The 16763-nt window shown below is 41.5% G+C and overlaps 1 protein-coding gene across 1 annotated transcript; it reads right to left on the bottom strand.

Annotated features, from left to right (window-relative positions):
• Positions 1 to 4558: 4558 nt before the first annotated feature.
• On the bottom strand, positions 4559 to 9236 carry LOC145450581 (uncharacterized). Its single transcript, XM_080329101.1, has one exon. The coding sequence runs from the start codon at positions 8932 to 8934 to the stop codon at positions 6127 to 6129; it is 2808 nt and encodes a 935-aa protein (XP_080185227.1). The 5' UTR covers positions 8935 to 9236; the 3' UTR covers positions 4559 to 6126.
• Between the last annotated feature and the right edge of the window lie 7527 nt (positions 9237 to 16763).

Genomic DNA, 16763 nt, shown 5'->3' with positions numbered 1-16763 from the left:
AGCAGAGCAGAGATGAGCAACGAGCATGGATTTGGATTTGAACAAATTGGATAGGATATGGACTGGACTCACGGTCACGATAATGATTCAGAGTAAGAGAGAGAGAGGGAGAGAGAGCGTCTTGATTTATCAGCCGTGCAAATCAATGATACGCAAAACAAAAATGCAACTGGGTGAAATATGACGTACAGATAACGAATCCTCAAAGCAGGAGGCACTTAAGTCGTTACATTCAAAACTAACGATAACAAACAATAATACAAAAAATGTAGAGAATATAATATTATTTTGCGTGGATTCGGATGTTGAAATGGACTTTTATTCCTTACAACGCATACGCAGGGTCGACGCCATTATACGACTTAAACAAAGGCCGTGTAGAAATATGCCAACTTATATCATCGTTAGAGCCCCTGTTCTATCAGTTTATAACTGTATTTAGCCGCCCAATCATCGCATCATCATTGCCAATTTCATTGTTTGCGAATAAAGGTGTTGCTAGAATTGAACCCCTATGATCCGTAATATAATGTAATATAGTATTGTGTAGGCTAAGTAAAGTATTCAAATGAAAAACAAGGACATTGATTTCGAGGTAATATTTTGGAATCATTTGACTGGTGCGGCCCGCGAGCTATCTGAAGGTTTGAATCCGGCCCGCGTCGTCGGTTGAGTCTGACACCCGGCGTGAGCTTATATTAGCCTATATTCCGTTGCAAGTCCTCGCGTCGAAATTGTCGGTAAAGGCACGGTAGATATTGATTTTATGGAATTATTGTAGCATTTGATTGCTCCAGTCGATACATTTTGTGACGTTTAAAAGGTCGGTATGTAGGCCTACTTCAGAATTTTGGCAGAATGTGGCCTGCGTTTCGTCGCTTGGTATCTTGTAATCACTATATACTGAAATGTAGGGTTGCTTGGAATTATTAATATGACGTCAGGTTCACGTTCACACAGAACCTTTCAGAAATGTTCGGGTTCACACGAAACTGAACCTTTGAGGGGTTCGCACTATCCCTATAATTGATAGCTTGAAAGTAACTTGATTGACTCCCGCAGAAGCGGAGTAAAGGATGAATCGTATGCGCAAGTGCATGGTGCCGCGTCTGAATGTTGTACGCAGACTTGGACAACTAGATAATTCTAGTTGTCTAATTTCACTAAATTAGAGCGAAATGCAAGTAATCTAATTGTAATCTAATTTGTGAAATGTTTCTATGCTCTAATTCTAATTCTAGTGTAATTTGTGAAATGGTCCTCTGCTCTAATCTAATTTATTGTTTTCCTGAAAATGCATCGGTGTCCGCGGCATTTTGCAGCGAGTCAACAAGAATGTCCCTCTCGCGCAGGGAAATCCAGTGCCAAAAGCCACCATTGCATTACTTACACCGTACTTACAATCAGAGGTGGTCAAAGTAGTCACCGTCGCTACTCAAGTAGAAGTAGAAGTAACGCCGAAATTTCTACTCAAGTAGGAGTGGTGGTTCACAAGTAAGTAAGTAGGTATTCTACGCTTATTTTAGCCTGCAAAACTGAAAACTGTCAAGTAGAAGTAGAAGTAGTCTACAACCATAACTACTTAAAAAGTAGTGTGAGTTGGCAAAATCTACTTCAAGTACTTCAAAAAGTAGAAGTACTTCGTTACTGACCACCTCTGCTTACAATCATAGTATAGAAACTATGACGATCGAATTACAGCCATGCGTTATAGTACACAACGCCGAAGCCGTCTCGACTAGTGGGGAATAGTGTAATTATTGTTGGGTACAGGCGAATAGCTTAGTTTGAAACAACAACAATAATTTGAAACTGAGTTCAATTACAGCATTTCGAAATGCTTTACTTCGCATTCTTCCAAAATCACATATTAGATCGCCGGCCGTATCTGGCCCGCGTACGTGTTGGTGACCCTTGGCGAGTGCAAAACGAGCCAAGCATAGTGTACCTTGACGTTATCCATTCTCATGACTATGGGAACGCACTGGGATTTGATATGAACTGACCTTGATTATTGCCGTATTATTTCTCATTCACAATTTCATTCAATTTCCAAGTTTTTTCCGAATTCAGTAATTCTAAATCTAATCAAACTAGAAGGAAGCTGTGTAGCTCTATAATTCTAGTTCCAATCTAATTTGAAAAAATTGTGTAGGCCTAGCTCTAATTCTAATTCTAATCTAATTTGGTAAAAAAATTGTAGCTCTAATTCTAATCTAATTTGGAAAAATTGTGTAGCTCCAGTTCTAATTTGGAGAAAACTGTAGCTCATACTTCTAATTTTAATCTAATTTGAAAAAACTGAAAATTTTCTAGTTGTCCAAGTCTGGTTGTAGGGTGTGGCCTCCGGCTAACCAATGGGCGAATTTTATACGGTTTATCAAGAATATGCTTTGATTCGATGAAGTTTATTCTAAAAATACGACGATGATGAATATCCGCTGAAAAGGACGATGTAATAGCCTAGGCCTATTTCCATCTGGCTGCCGGTAATATTCAAGTGATCTTACATATTTGAGGGGGCAAATAATTTTGGCGGATTTATCCAATTTGAATTTTTCCTTCGCGCATTGCGCGACTATTAGTGTCGTTTTGTCGACTTCCTGATATAAATATGTGTAAGCAGTTCTACCTCCTCGTCCCCACCCCCTCCCCCCCTAAAAAAAAACGTCGACACAAAAGACGCTCACGACCCGCGCCAGCTTGAAAACCACTGCTATTAATGAAGACAAAGGACGAAAACAATACGCTATAATTATGCTAATTTGTCTGAATATAAGTCCGGCAGAAAATACGCAATAAGCGATAAACTTGAAGTAGCCTATAATCTTGAAAAAGGCCGCGCTGGTCACGGGTTGGACAGTGGACCGAACACTCCTGTACTAGGATATTATCAACAAACGAGTGAAGCGTTTATATTGCATTGTGCTTCTTGGGCGTATATGGAAACAGCAGCAGCCGTTGATTAAGGTGATCTTCATATCCAGTGGTTGAGAGAGAGAGAGAGAGAGTCTTTATTTTCATCCAACCTAAATACATAACACATTGTTGGATTTAGATGGTTCGCATTGGGTCAACTAGGAGTACCTATGTCCTCTTTTTTCGCATGCTGTCGTTATAGTTGCTTTGCTTATATTTTCAACGAGACTTTTATGCTAAACGTACTACTGGAGCTAGTGATGACTAAAAAAGGGACAACTCTCCCGCTTGTCTGATCCGAATAATCTGTTTAAAAATAAGTAATTTGTTTTTGTGTCCAGTTGTTATTGTAACTTTTTTGCATGTAGCTATAACAAAGAAATTTAAAACTTCACCAAACTCAAACCCAGTGTTGGGATGGCTCGAGTCAACTATTTCGTATGACTTGACTTGACTCGAGTCACTTATTTACTAAAATGACTTGACTTGACTCGGGGTATCAGAAATGTGGATTGACTCGTAACTCGGAGCAAAATTCACGAGTCAATTTCAAGTCATGAAGTAATCGGTGTCGATAAATATCACTGAATCTTGCATATGTTCGGATTGTTCGGAAAACGCTGGTGTAACACGTGAGAGCGACCAATCATTCTTGGAATCCACGGTGCGTTTTACTAAGCCTCCATTGTTCTCTCACAAAAAAATGTCCAAAAACGAAGTGATATAAGCTTACAGCTTACGTTGTCGTTAACTAGTATAGTAAAGGGGGCTACGTAATTACTTACGTAGTTTAGCAGTTCTACGTATAAATGAGCGATATAGCGCCATCCTGCGTGTATATTTAACTCTATATTCGTTCCTCGGTTCAAACAGACAGCTAGCAAAGTGCAATAACGTATTCATGCCTCATGCTTCGAAAAGTGATTGACTTGACTCGAGTCAAAATGGGCAATGACTCGTGACTCGAAGGTAGTGACTTGATCCCAACACTTCTTAAACCTAACAATGCTACTTACGCCTCTTGGCCTAATTTTATGAGATCAGCGAACCGGTTGACATAATTCGTAACTGTCAATGACTTTGTGTAACACATCCGGCAAAAATATGACTATTGTGATAGAAACCATCATAACACATTTGAATAAACTATTAAATGTGTCATGATGTTCTGTAATCCTAAGCGTCTCTTTGTGATAGAAACGGCTGACAAAACATTGGAATTTAGCCCAAGGAGGCACTCAACAAATTTCCTGGTGCTTCGATAAGAATGCACGTTAATTATTTGGTCGGCGAGCTTTTGTGCGCCGGCGGACTATTGTTTACTGCTTCACGGCTGTGTAGCGTTAGAAAGAATTCTGCTCCGCGTCACGCAACGCTCTCGATGCCAAATCTAAACAAGGAGTTGATACATTTGATAACATAGCAAGCTTTAGCTCGTTGCCTGGATCCATGAGCGCTGATGAGTGACCCTCCAGTCGAAATTTATCGCTTAACGAAATTTGAAAACGTCTGTACATAAACAACCCACTGGTTCTAACGTAATCACCGTGAGCGTATAATATTTACTCCGCGTACCATTTGATGTGTCCGAATTCATCAGCTATCAACACTCGACACAAAATTCATTAGACCACAGACATCTTGGAAAACAATTTATTCACAGTGCAAAGACTAACCAACATAGTACCAATAATCGTTTTGGATTCATAACACACGTCGTGAGGGATGAACAAACGTCTGATGAAAGATATTTGCGAGATTGGACAGGTGGAATTATGAGAATATTCACGGATGCAGTTCCGTCACATAATTAAAACTGGTCAATAAGGTTCCTGCGATTTACCGTAACACTACAAAGACGCTAGTACCATATCTCGATAGCAGGGGTTCCCAACCTGAGGGGCTACGAGTCTTTTTCAGGGAGTGCCATGAAAAATATATCTTTTCCGACTCAGCTAGTATAAGAGAGATGAATTTAAATTAAGTCAATAAAAAAAGAAGCTGCTGCTTTTCCCAAAACATATCCCAGTTTACTGTATGAACCAGTGTTTTAATCAAAATATATTTTCTTGAATTTTTCTCAAGGTTGCAAAAATCAAGGCAGTCATTGCTTTTTCAAAGGGGGCCACGAGTTAAAAAAGGTTGGCAACCCCTGCTCTATAGCCACACTGAAGGCATACACATGGGTTTTCAGTGTTTTCACAATGCACAGAATAGCCTACCGAGCGCTTTCAGTAAAACTATAAGTTTGAAAGGACGCTATAATAGTCGCTGTTACCTTGACATTTCCACGAGGATGTGAAAATCAGAGCTTACAACAAATCACTGCATCACCAGAAAGAAAATTCAGTAACAGTTAGCCATTTGCAAAATCTTAAATGGACCATTTTCAGCCAACTTAAGATACATTTTTTTTGAAAAGCGATACTTTCCGTCGCTGTTATCTAATTACAGTCGTTTGGGAGCCTGAAAACACTCAAATAAATGTGCTTGAATAGCTATACAAATAGAAAATTTCATCTAACATCAATGACGTACCGCTAGTTATATGAAACTATAGTATACAATGTTACATCCTAGACAGGACTGGCGTTGAAATGTAGACTAACATGATATTTTCACGTCCACTTGTGAAATTATTAGAAGGAAGGAGTTCATGATTCAAGTAATGGAAAAAACCGCCATTTGACATAAACATGAAAGTGAGAAATATTACAGTAGTGATATTTTGAACCGCACCAAGATTATCCCACACAAGGAAATATTATGCAGTGAAGAAAGTATGCGACTTTGCAAAGCAAAGGTGCAATAATTTAAAATATTTCTCACCAAAACTACACTACAGCTATTTGAAAATAATATCAGGCTTCAAGATATAAAAAATGATTAACAAAGATATTACAACTTTGAAATGTGCCACAAAGTAACAGAATGAAGAATTTGATGAAACATTAGAATTATCATGACAAGGCAAATGGAAGATTGCACCTCACCCACATGAAGATTTCTCTCAGCCCGAAGCTAAAACGCCATTGCATAAGATAGTCTTAAACCTGTTAACTGCCCAATTGAGCAATAACCCACCAAGCCAGTATACGATTATCCTGGATGAGAAGTATCGAAGAAATCAATATTTAGGCACTGATCATAAAGCAAATCGCCTCATAATATCAGGAATGTTATTGTTGTAAATGGAGAGAAAAGCCTTCATGAATCGTACAGCACCTTATTGTCGCCAAATTTTTTGACACAGACGTCTACAACTTCCAGCAGCCTATTTGCATTCCTTGTGGCGATGTCTGCCATTGGGACTTTGAAAGTAAATGCAGATATTGGCAAGTCAGGATACACACTCCGGATGGCAGCAATCAATTGATCACCAAAATTGCAATGGGCCGAACGCAACGTCCGCAAAACATCGATTGCAACGCGAGGAAATTGACAATTATAGAAATACTGCAAAACATCCGCTGGAGGCTCGGCATGGAACGCCTCGTCAGCTTTGATATGAATCAAATGGCCTTGAGAGCTTCTATGACCTTTACTGGGCATTGGCAATGACGCCAACCACATGAGCAACAAATATTCCAAATCGTGCCATTGCCGAGTGCTGAAAGGTGTCACAGCATTCGTGACCTGTGCTAATTTCGGGACAGATATATAATGCTCGACGCCGGTGCGTCCACGAATCATAGGGACAATCGTTCCTGCCAAAGATTTGTCCGCATTCTTCATAAGCCGGAATACATCAAATTGGTTGCCTCCGATATCGACAGGAAAACCTGCATCCGCCATTTCCGTTTCAGTCAAAGTTCTGAGAAAAGCAGGAAGAATTTTGTACAACCCCAGCATTCGATCGAGGTGATACACGGCTAGTTGTGCCAAATGAAATTCGTTTGGTCCATTTTTTGCCAAGAACAATGCCGGACTTGGTCTGGACGATGAATCCAATGTTACATCCATTTGGCCGCCAACTGCCATCTTGCCTCTAGATGGCTTGAACTTTGTAGCATCGCTTACCGACGCTTCTAAAACCACACTCTGCCATTTTGAATCCGACATCCCGGCCCAGTCGCAGACCTCCATCAAATGCTTCATGCGACTTTCTCGGTTAGACTCTTGGGTATGCACGAGGTCCTGATAACAAATTTTCACTACACCCGTGTCTTTAGCGGTGTCCTTTGTGTCTTTGGAGATCAGACTTTTATCTTGGTCCGACACTTTTATATAGACGGTGGTGCCGGCGTGATCAACGGCTCTGCTGTTGTCGCTCTTCAATATCACAATAATCCAACCTTCTTTTCTCAAGTGTGGCATTGTGACGAAGGCTTTGCATTTAGGGTCATTGTCACACTTTTTAGCAGCATCCTCCAGTTTGCGTAGTGAGACGACACACCCCCATTCAGCTTTACTTCTAGGACAGTAGTAATCGTACCGTCCTGGATAATCAGCATTTTCAATTTTTTTGTAACCAAACGTGTCTTTATATTCATCCGCTTCCTTCTCCTCGATCTGGTCCACAGCAGGCACGTTTTCATTTTTTTCATTGATCTCAATATGCAACTGCCCAACATCAACCTCATTGATAGCTACATGTGATTCGTGCTGCTCCCATGAATCCACTTGCGCGCCGTCATGATGATTTTTCAAGGCTTCACGTAATTGCGTATTTCCGATTTGATCCTGGTTGCCGGGTTCCGCGTCTTTAGTAGAAGCTTGTAGCTTGAGCAGCAGTGCTAAAAGTTCGGACGATGTGCAGCTGTGGTGTCGCACTTTGTCGAAGATATTTTCAACTTCAGAAACAACGTGACTTGGCACGACATCCTCCAATAGAGGACTGAGGAACGGACGGTCCATGTTATAAACATTGGCCAGGTCCGCATAGTTTATGCAAACGCCTTTCTGACACGATGTTGGCGTGTGCATACCATCAATATCGCACTCACTATGATAATTGCATTCACGTTCAGCGAAGACGATTGCTTGATCAAAATTGGTTAACTTCAACAAAATTGACGTCCCGTCTTGCGTGATTATGAAGTTATTTGGATGCCAGTTTTCAAGCATAACAGGGCCAAGCGGACTTTTTGCTAGATATGATGCCAGCCCAGCAATATCAATCGCTATTTTGAGACGCAAGTTCCATGATTGCTCTTGCAACTTTTTTATGTTCACAAGAAGTCCAGTTTCTTTTGTAATGACTAAAGATGCCGGGCTAGGCTTGGTCATGACATCCAAACAAATTCCATGAATTTGTACGATGTTCGGATGGGTCAATTCTTGCATGAAGAGATATTGCTGTAGCAGCCGCCTACTTTTCAATAAAAAACACCTGTTCTCATTGTCTCGTGACTTATCCGAATCAGCGGATCCACATTTACCAGACATCATCTCGTCCAAGTCTGCCAAAGACGTTTGCAACGCAACGTTTTTCCCTTTATACAGCACATCGCCTGATATAGTGTGCCTCGTTTTTTGAACCGAATTCGGCATGCTAATAGTAGATATCTCATTGCATCCCCAAAGTCTGCGATAAAAGTTGTTAACTTTCAAAGCTATATTTAGTTCATTCAGCAGAAAGGTGAAGTTTTTGTTGGACAGCACTTGTGATCCACTTAATGGAGTGTCTATGTATATTTGAGCGACAAGTCGTCGCAACTTTATGTCAAGAAAGCTTGATTCTGTAAAGATGTCAGGATCTTTCAGGTTTTTTCCATCTGGGATCGGTATGTTCGAGCCAGAATATAGCTGTAGATATGAATTTTCAACCGGAGAATCTCCTTCAGCAATAACCAGTTTGTGACGTGACAATGAGCAAAACAGAACATCACAAAATGAGTACGGCAGAAGCGATAGAAAAATTAAAAGCAATGAAAAGAATATTATTGAAATTATGGCAGTTTTTCTTGGTTGAGATTTTAGAGCTGCCCCATACTTTTCCATTTTGTTTCTCGAGACGTAAACGACGTAAAATGGAATGCGAAGTAGACTTTTAACGACAGACCGAACACCCATCGACGATACAAATCTTCAGCGGTTCATGTCCTTAGGATAAGTAGTGCATTCTAAAAGATCAGCACACCTATCATATTCAGACTCTCTGAAGTAAAAACGTAGGAATTTAATCATCAACGGGCTATAATTAACGCCCTGGTGGTGATGAGGGCAATACAATCAGGTGATCGCGTTGCTGTTAACCATGTTTATATTCAAGTTTTTCATGTGTCAATAAGCAGATATCATATCATACGGTAGGCCTGTATCTTCTATACTGCTGCAGCCTGCAGGTGCAGTTTAATCACAACTAATTACATCAGGTTTCTATTCTAAGTAAGTTGGTAATCTCGTCTTATCTCTGTTAAAGTTAATTCGATACTGTATCAACTTACTTTGATTTAATATAAATAAATTCTTTTCATTCATTTGTTTTATCCACTCTCATAATTTAATAACACAAACTCCAGACAGAAATAAGATGTCATTCCGTTGCAGCCAAGTCAAGCACAGTCGACCTACGATGTTGAATAAGTACTCGTTCTTCTGAAAGCCGCATACTTCGTTTGAGAAATATAATTTAGTTCCACCGGGGTACCGCGTACCGGTATGCGGTAGGCGAACTCAAATCATTCCAGTATCTTAGCAGTCGAAGTTCTCTGCAAATTGGCGCGACTCGAATCGTGCTCTGGTTCAAATCGCTATGCTGTATGCTCAACAATACTCAGAACATCAATTACTACTAATACCAAACTATTATAGCGAGCCTTATTCCTTATACTGCGTGAACCGCCAACTTACTACCTAATGTGCGACGAAACGGAAGTGCAGTCCGGCACGAGTCATCTCAAGTTCCAGCTCGTCGGTGGTCTCGGTACTACTATAGATAACTAACCTACGGATAGATATACAACACCCGTCGTCACGCTTGCTTGCCCGGAGGAAAATACTGCTCAACAATCTGAACGCAACGTAATTGCCAATCCCATAGCTGACGACTTGAGCCCTCAAATTGAATAAAGTTGATCTTATCTGAAAGCTACTGTAGCACTGATTCCGAAAATATACAATAAAATCATATCAGGACGATGGAACCCCCTCGAAATACACCGCAAAGTCTGAAAATCGGCATTGTTCTGAACAATAGCAACCACGCAAGGGGTTTTGTTATGGCCATTGTGGTGCGTCACTGCGATTGTTTAGAACAATGCCGATTTTCAGACTTTGAAGGCTACTTCGCGATGGTTCCATTGCCTTGATGAGACTGTAATGTACATTTTCAGAATCAGTGCGACAGTAGCTTTCAAATAAGATCAAATTTATTTAATTTGAGCGTTCGGGTCGTCAGCCGTGGGATTGGCAATTACGTTGCGTTCAGATTGTTGAGCAGTATTTTCCTCCGGGCAAGCAAGCGTGACGATGGGTGTTGTATATCTATCCGTAGGTTAGTTATCTATACTACGTAGGTTAGTTATCTATAGTACTACGTTGGCTTCGAGAAAACAAACTCAGCAGCGTCTTCTGGTGCTCATGCTCATGCTCAACTCTCAAGCTCAACAAAGATGAACGGATTTGGAATTTCTATGTCCTAATCCAAATCCTAATCCAGAACTTTTGTATATTCAAATCCCTGTCGGTCCAATCCTAATCCGATTCTAACTTGAAATTCAGAAATAATGCTGATTTATGCAAGGCAGGAATTGGAAATTATTTTTTTCACAACCAGCAATTATCTTCATCATCATCATCATCATCATTGGTTTATTAGCAATTTTATCAGTTCAATACACCGCAAAAATGCGATACAATGAAAAGACAGGAAGATGTCGAAGCGACAAGGAGTAGTCTATGGAATCTGACACCCACCTTGGCCTAGGCGATGTAAAGAGGAGGCATGCACACTGAATGAAAGTAAAGAATATACTCAATATAGTATAGAAGAAGAATGCGACAAGAAATAGGGCGGCATGTCATGGGAAGCGAGATCGATAGGTCAGTCGTGGTCCGGTAATCTTGAGGATGGACTGTATATTTATTTAGTAGTAATTGCTTGTATTTCGACTTGAATGTGGACATGCTCGTCGACTGTCGGATGGCCGGCGGGATACTGTTCCACACATCAGGTCCGGCTAATTTGATGGAGCGATGATCTTTTCGGTCGATCATATGATATTTGGACGACGTGGACGCGCGTGTGTTGTACTTGTGCGCTTTTGATTCAGAGGTAAAGAAGTCATTGAAATATTCGGGGCAACGACCGCAGTGAAACTGATACATAAACTTGGCGATTTCTAGTTTCCGCATATCTTCTATGTTTAGGACGCCGAATCTCTTCAGCAGCGACTTATTGGATGGGCAGCCAGGCCCCTTTGGGGCCCTAGCTATGATTCGGAGCACTTTATGCTGTAGTTTCTGCAGTGGCTTGAGTGCAGTTTTACTGGCAGCCCCCCAACAGAGGATGCCATAATGTAACTTCGATTGGATTAAGGATTTAAAGAGTATCAGAAGAACTCATACTGGCATGAAGCGCCCAAGGCTGTAGAACAGGCCGCACTTCGGTGATAATTTAGTTTCTAGGGACTGAATATGACTCTTCCAGGACATGTTCGAGTCCAGTAAAACTCCGAGATATTTGGCATTATCTGTGTTGGAAACGGGCTGACCAGCGATATTAACGGTTAGGTTATTTTTTGAATTAACTGTCAGCAATTGCGATTTAGAGGCGTTTATGCAAAGGTTGTTCTGGGCCGTCCACTCATGGACTTTGGGCATTTGGTCACCAGTCAGGGCATCCAGCTCTGCCGTCGAAGATGCGGAAGAGAGGAGGTGAGTATCATCAGCGAACAGTGTGGTGTTCAATGAGGAGGTTTCAAAAATGTCGTTGACATATAAGGTGAAAAGGACCGGTCCAAGTACTGAGCCCTGGGGCACACCACAGGTCACCGGGTGAGGAGAGGACAAGGTGTCTGAGATCGCAACCATTTGTTGGCGTCCAGTGAGGTAACTTTTCATGAGCTCAAGTTGTGGGCCCCGAAGTCCGTAACGCGCCAATTTCGAGATGAGAATTTTATGATCTACGCAGTCAAACGCTTTTTTTTAGGTCGAGAAAAATGCTACATCCCACATTTCGCTTCTCTGAGATATCATAGTACTGTTCGGCCACTGTTAGGAGGGCATGAGCGGTTTGGTGTTTGTTTCGGAAGCCAAATTGTTGAGGGGAAATGACAGACATTTTGGCGAGGAATGAGGACAGGCGGGAGAGGAGCAACTTTTCGAATACAATCCCGATGCATGGGAGAACGGATATCGGACGGTAGTTGGTGACATTAGTTCTATCCCCAGCTTTGTGTACAGGGACTACTCATCTGGCTTTTTTTTAGATAGCTTGGGTAGACTCCATTTTCTATCATGAAGTTGAAAAAATGGGCCATATATTGACCGATATGCAGGCTTATCATTTTTAAAAACCATGATGGGATTTGGTCATAGCCGTCGGCCTTGTGCGATTTCAGTTTGTGGATGGCTACTTCTACTTCGTATTTGGTCGTACGTTCAAGCACAATTGACTGGGATATCGATCGATCTCACCTCTGACCTGGCCGACACAGGTTTTGTAATAGAAGAAGCAATATTTGGGCCTACGTTACAAAAATATTCATTGAAGTGATTTGCGATGGCCGCCGGGTCTGAAAGTTTGTATCCGGTATCCGAATTCACAATTTCCGAAACAGACTTATGGCCTTTTTTTCGATGTAGGAGAGAGTTAAGTCCTGACCATGTTTTTCGAGTGTCCTTTATGTGTCTGTTGAAAAATCTCTCATTGTACTTTGCTTTTGCCTTGGAAATGAGATGCACGGCGCGATTCCTGAAACGTCGAAATCTTTCTCGTTCATGTTCTGGGCAGTTCTTGGTGTCTATTCGGTTATGCCACCGGTTACGTTTACGGATAAGTTGAATCAGCTTTGTGGTCATCCACGGATTTCGCTTCAATTTTCTTTGACTTCTCGAAAGGCGCTGTAGAGGTGCAAATTGTTCCAGCAGTGATTTGATAGCAGACATAAACTCTACAAATTTTTCGTCAAAGTTGTTTACCGAGATGTGGGGGATGGCTGATGTTTTAAATTGATTGAATGCGGCATCATCGAGCGCTTCTTCGTCCACTAGCCTAACTCTCGTCGTCTGCAGAGGTGATATGTTTCGGGGGGTGTCCTTTGTTGTTCTTGTGATAGAAAACCAATATGGTTGTGGTCACTGATTTTTGCCGAAATGACAAATGGAATGATTACCATGTCGCGCGAGTTGGTATATATGTGGTCGATCAAAGTCCTTGACTTTTCGGTTATGCGTGTAGGCTCGGTGATCATATGGTAAAGACCGGCGGATTTGGCGGCGTTGGAGTATGCGTTGCCTTTGTGTTTTAGAAGGTTTATGTTAATATCTCCCGCAATGAAACACATCTTTTTGTCGCTGTTGACTTTGTCCAGTGAGCGCTCCAACGCTTTTGCGAATTGGTTCATGTTTTTCGTGGGATGACGGTATAATACGGCCACAAGAAAAGATTTGTGAATTCCAATTGGGTGATCAACTTCCAGCCATAGCTCTTCGCAATCTTTGACATTCACATCGTAGTCCGTGCAAATTTCGTAAGGAATTTTTTCTTCAATGTAAAGACCAACACCTCCGTAAGATTTCTTTGACTTCGGTGCCGGAGTGTACTCGAAGTTGTAGCCCGATATATCAACGCTTTGCGTGGGTTTGGTTGAAAAGTTTATTTCTGAAATTGCTACGAGGGTAGGTGACTTCAGGTCAACGATAAGGTCTTTTAACTCATCACTCACAACCAGCAATTATCTATCATGATGCAGCTTTATCATAGGACATAGGGCCGCACGTATCATGTTCATTGGCACCGAGTGTACCATAAGTACATTATTAACTGTACTGAATAACGTTCGTCGCCATTCGCCAAACGACATATCAATCTCCCAGAAAATCTGTAAATCCAAGCGAGATCCTAATCCATTCAAAACAAAATTTCTAATCCGAATCCGACAAAATTGCACAAATCCGGTTTTTCAAATCCTAATCCATGCCCATCTCTGATGCTGTTTATATAGCTCAGTGTTCTCAAAGGCTCCACTGGCCAAAGAATGAGGTCATCCAACGGTAGACTCCACGACTCCGTGTTCGATCCGCACTTCAGCCAACGCCTCGTGGAGTGAACTATCGTCCAACTATGGACCAAGGGTGGGTAGTGGCTTTAGCTCGATGGCAGTAATTTAACATATGACTTATTCGCGGATCGCACTATAGTAAAATCGTACAAAATTTTGATTTTGTCATGATATTATTAAATGAGATTAATTAAGGCCCTAAGAAATACCATTCTTCTGAATATTAAAGATCGAGCTTTCAAGCCATAATAGCATGTCTGATTATGATATCGATTCGGTTAGGCCAATAGCTCGGTGGATTAGGCAGGGGTGACCAACCTTTACGGACAAGGGGCCACATGAGATTTACGGACCATTGCGCGGGTGTGGGTTACCATACGTACTCCCTTTTCAGGAAATCGAAAATATCCTCCGAAGACGCATATATCAACGTCCTCCTTTATTGCTTTGACAGCCAGGCTAATGGACAGGCAGAACTAAAACGCCATAAGTGACTCAAAATCTGCGATGCGGATGTTCGGGCGGGTCTTTAGGAGTAGGGCCGGAAAATGACATATTTGTTCGTCAACACCACGGCAGTATTGTGATAAAGTGAATCATTCGGGAGTCGAAAAGTTGGCACACGATTTCCCGTAAAAATTCTAGAATCGGCACTTTTCCGAACCGGTAATCTCACTTTTGTAATTTGTAAAGTGTCTAGCTTTCCGGATCCCAAAATATGGTTACTCCAACTATATAGTTAGGTATTTCGGAAGTAGATTTAGCGTTATTGCTACGCACTCCTTCTCGGTTCCCGACACCAACATACGGCACGGCAAGAACTCGCGTGATCTATATCATATACGAAACAGAATTATTTCAGTAGCTCTCAAGACCGTCACTGTTTCACTATAGATAACTAACCTACGGAGGTTGGTTATCTATAGTTTCACTGTAACAACTAGACGAGGGGTTCTCAAAGGATGGGCAATGCCCACTGGTGGGCCACAAGAGTAATTCGAGGTGGGCCCTATATAGCCATTTGGAAAATTGTAGGAATTAGTGAAAGTTCAGTTATATTTGTTATGTTCATATATTCGAAAGTATATTCAATATTCATATTATCGAATTATACGTAAGCTATACAATACATAGAGCTTTATTCCGACTCTGATGAGACATAGTGAAACGCATGGATTCACTATGTACCAGTCGAAAATGGGAGAGGAAACGGCGGGTTTTGCCTCCGGCTATGACAACCTACGGCCACCAGCAACTAAAATAATTTCAATTATATAATAACTGGAAGTTGATGCTGAAGTAACCAAGTATTCCGACAGTGTCATACGTGGTATGCCCTCGAAAATGGCGTGCATTAAAATCGGGCTGCAGTGCATTGGATGTAGATTTATAGTAGGGATACTTCGGAAGGTAGTGTTATTGTAACATAAAAATAGGCCTATACACAATTGCATTTAATTATCAATTATCATCTTCCCGTGGAAGTATACGGTACAAACGCAACGAATCGTAATGGATTGAGGATTTAGCGCAGCACATTAATCTTTGGAGCCCAGAATGATTATAGTATTCCCCAACATAGTGGATGCGGGCAATGTTCCCGCTAAGCTGCGCACAGAAAATCCAAGTTGCGCACAAAAAATCCGCAGTGATGACCTTTCTTTTTAGTCGTTACGCACAGTTGTCCAAGGGTATGCACAGTAAGTTGTCGAGTGTGCGTAGACTCTTCACAAATTAGAGGGAACATTGGATGCGGGGATCGGATCATTGGCTTTTGCGACGCGAGTGGAGCAGTAGAAGTAAACAAGAGTTATACGATCTTCGAGGGCCGCATCTGTCGCACCCAAACCCCGAATCGGGCGGATCACGAACGGGCCAAAAATTATTTCGTTTGAGGAGACCCAATGAAATGGAAAATTTTCGTCGCGCTGGGCGCTATTTCATGCCCCTACAGGCCTACACTAAAATATGATTAATAGGCTAAGAAAAGACATGCATATTTTAGAGAAATCGGCGGCGGCGATTATTTAGCATTGAACAGGACTATTACTCAGGATGAGGTGGGCCACAGAACATTTTGACACCTGAAAATGGGCCAAGGCCTAACGAAGGTTGAGAACCCCTGAACTAGACACAATTACCTATTTAAAATTGCCTTCTAGGTACCAGTCACAAACCTCTGGTCTCCGGACAGTCAAGTCGTGCTACCTAATGTAGGGTTACCGACTTTTTCAGACTTTATTTTCTGGCTCAAGTCCCTATATCTCAGTCCAATTTCCACGTACATTCTCAAAAAAGAGGACAAATCCTTTAAAAGGGAGGACGTATTGTAATATCCTACCTAATGTCTATAGGGCGATTTTTTCCGACATGTCAAAATTGTTTACAAAGTTGAAAAAAATTTGCAGCCTGGATTTCGTTTGTGTCGTAGATGTTTTCACTGTCGGTGAACAGTTCGTACCACACTTTATAGGCGTACCGTTGCAGACGGCCCATTGTCTGCTGATATCAAACGGTCAAATGAAACAGAGGTGTAGACAACATTTTCAGAATGAATCGATGTGCCACCAGCAGTGTACGCAAAACTTCAGTGTAGCCAGCCAACTGCTGCTGCTGAAAGTTCTTTTTCCATTCTTCTTAGTAAGGATGGACACTTTCTACCTGAGATTTTGGGAA

The sequence above is a fragment of the Botryllus schlosseri genome, chromosome 11 (genome assembly GCF_051294905.1).
Source record: "Botryllus schlosseri isolate E-star chromosome 11, Bs_hap1, whole genome shotgun sequence".
NCBI classification, from domain to species: domain Eukaryota; kingdom Metazoa; phylum Chordata; class Ascidiacea; order Stolidobranchia; family Styelidae; genus Botryllus; species Botryllus schlosseri.
This window is presented reverse-complemented; position numbering and strand designations above follow the sequence as displayed.

Excerpts from the sequence above, each read along its gene's own strand:
- LOC145450581 (XM_080329101.1), bottom strand. The coding sequence starts at position 8,934 with ATGGGTGTTCGGTCTGTCGTTAAAAGTCTACTTCGCATTCCATTTTAC.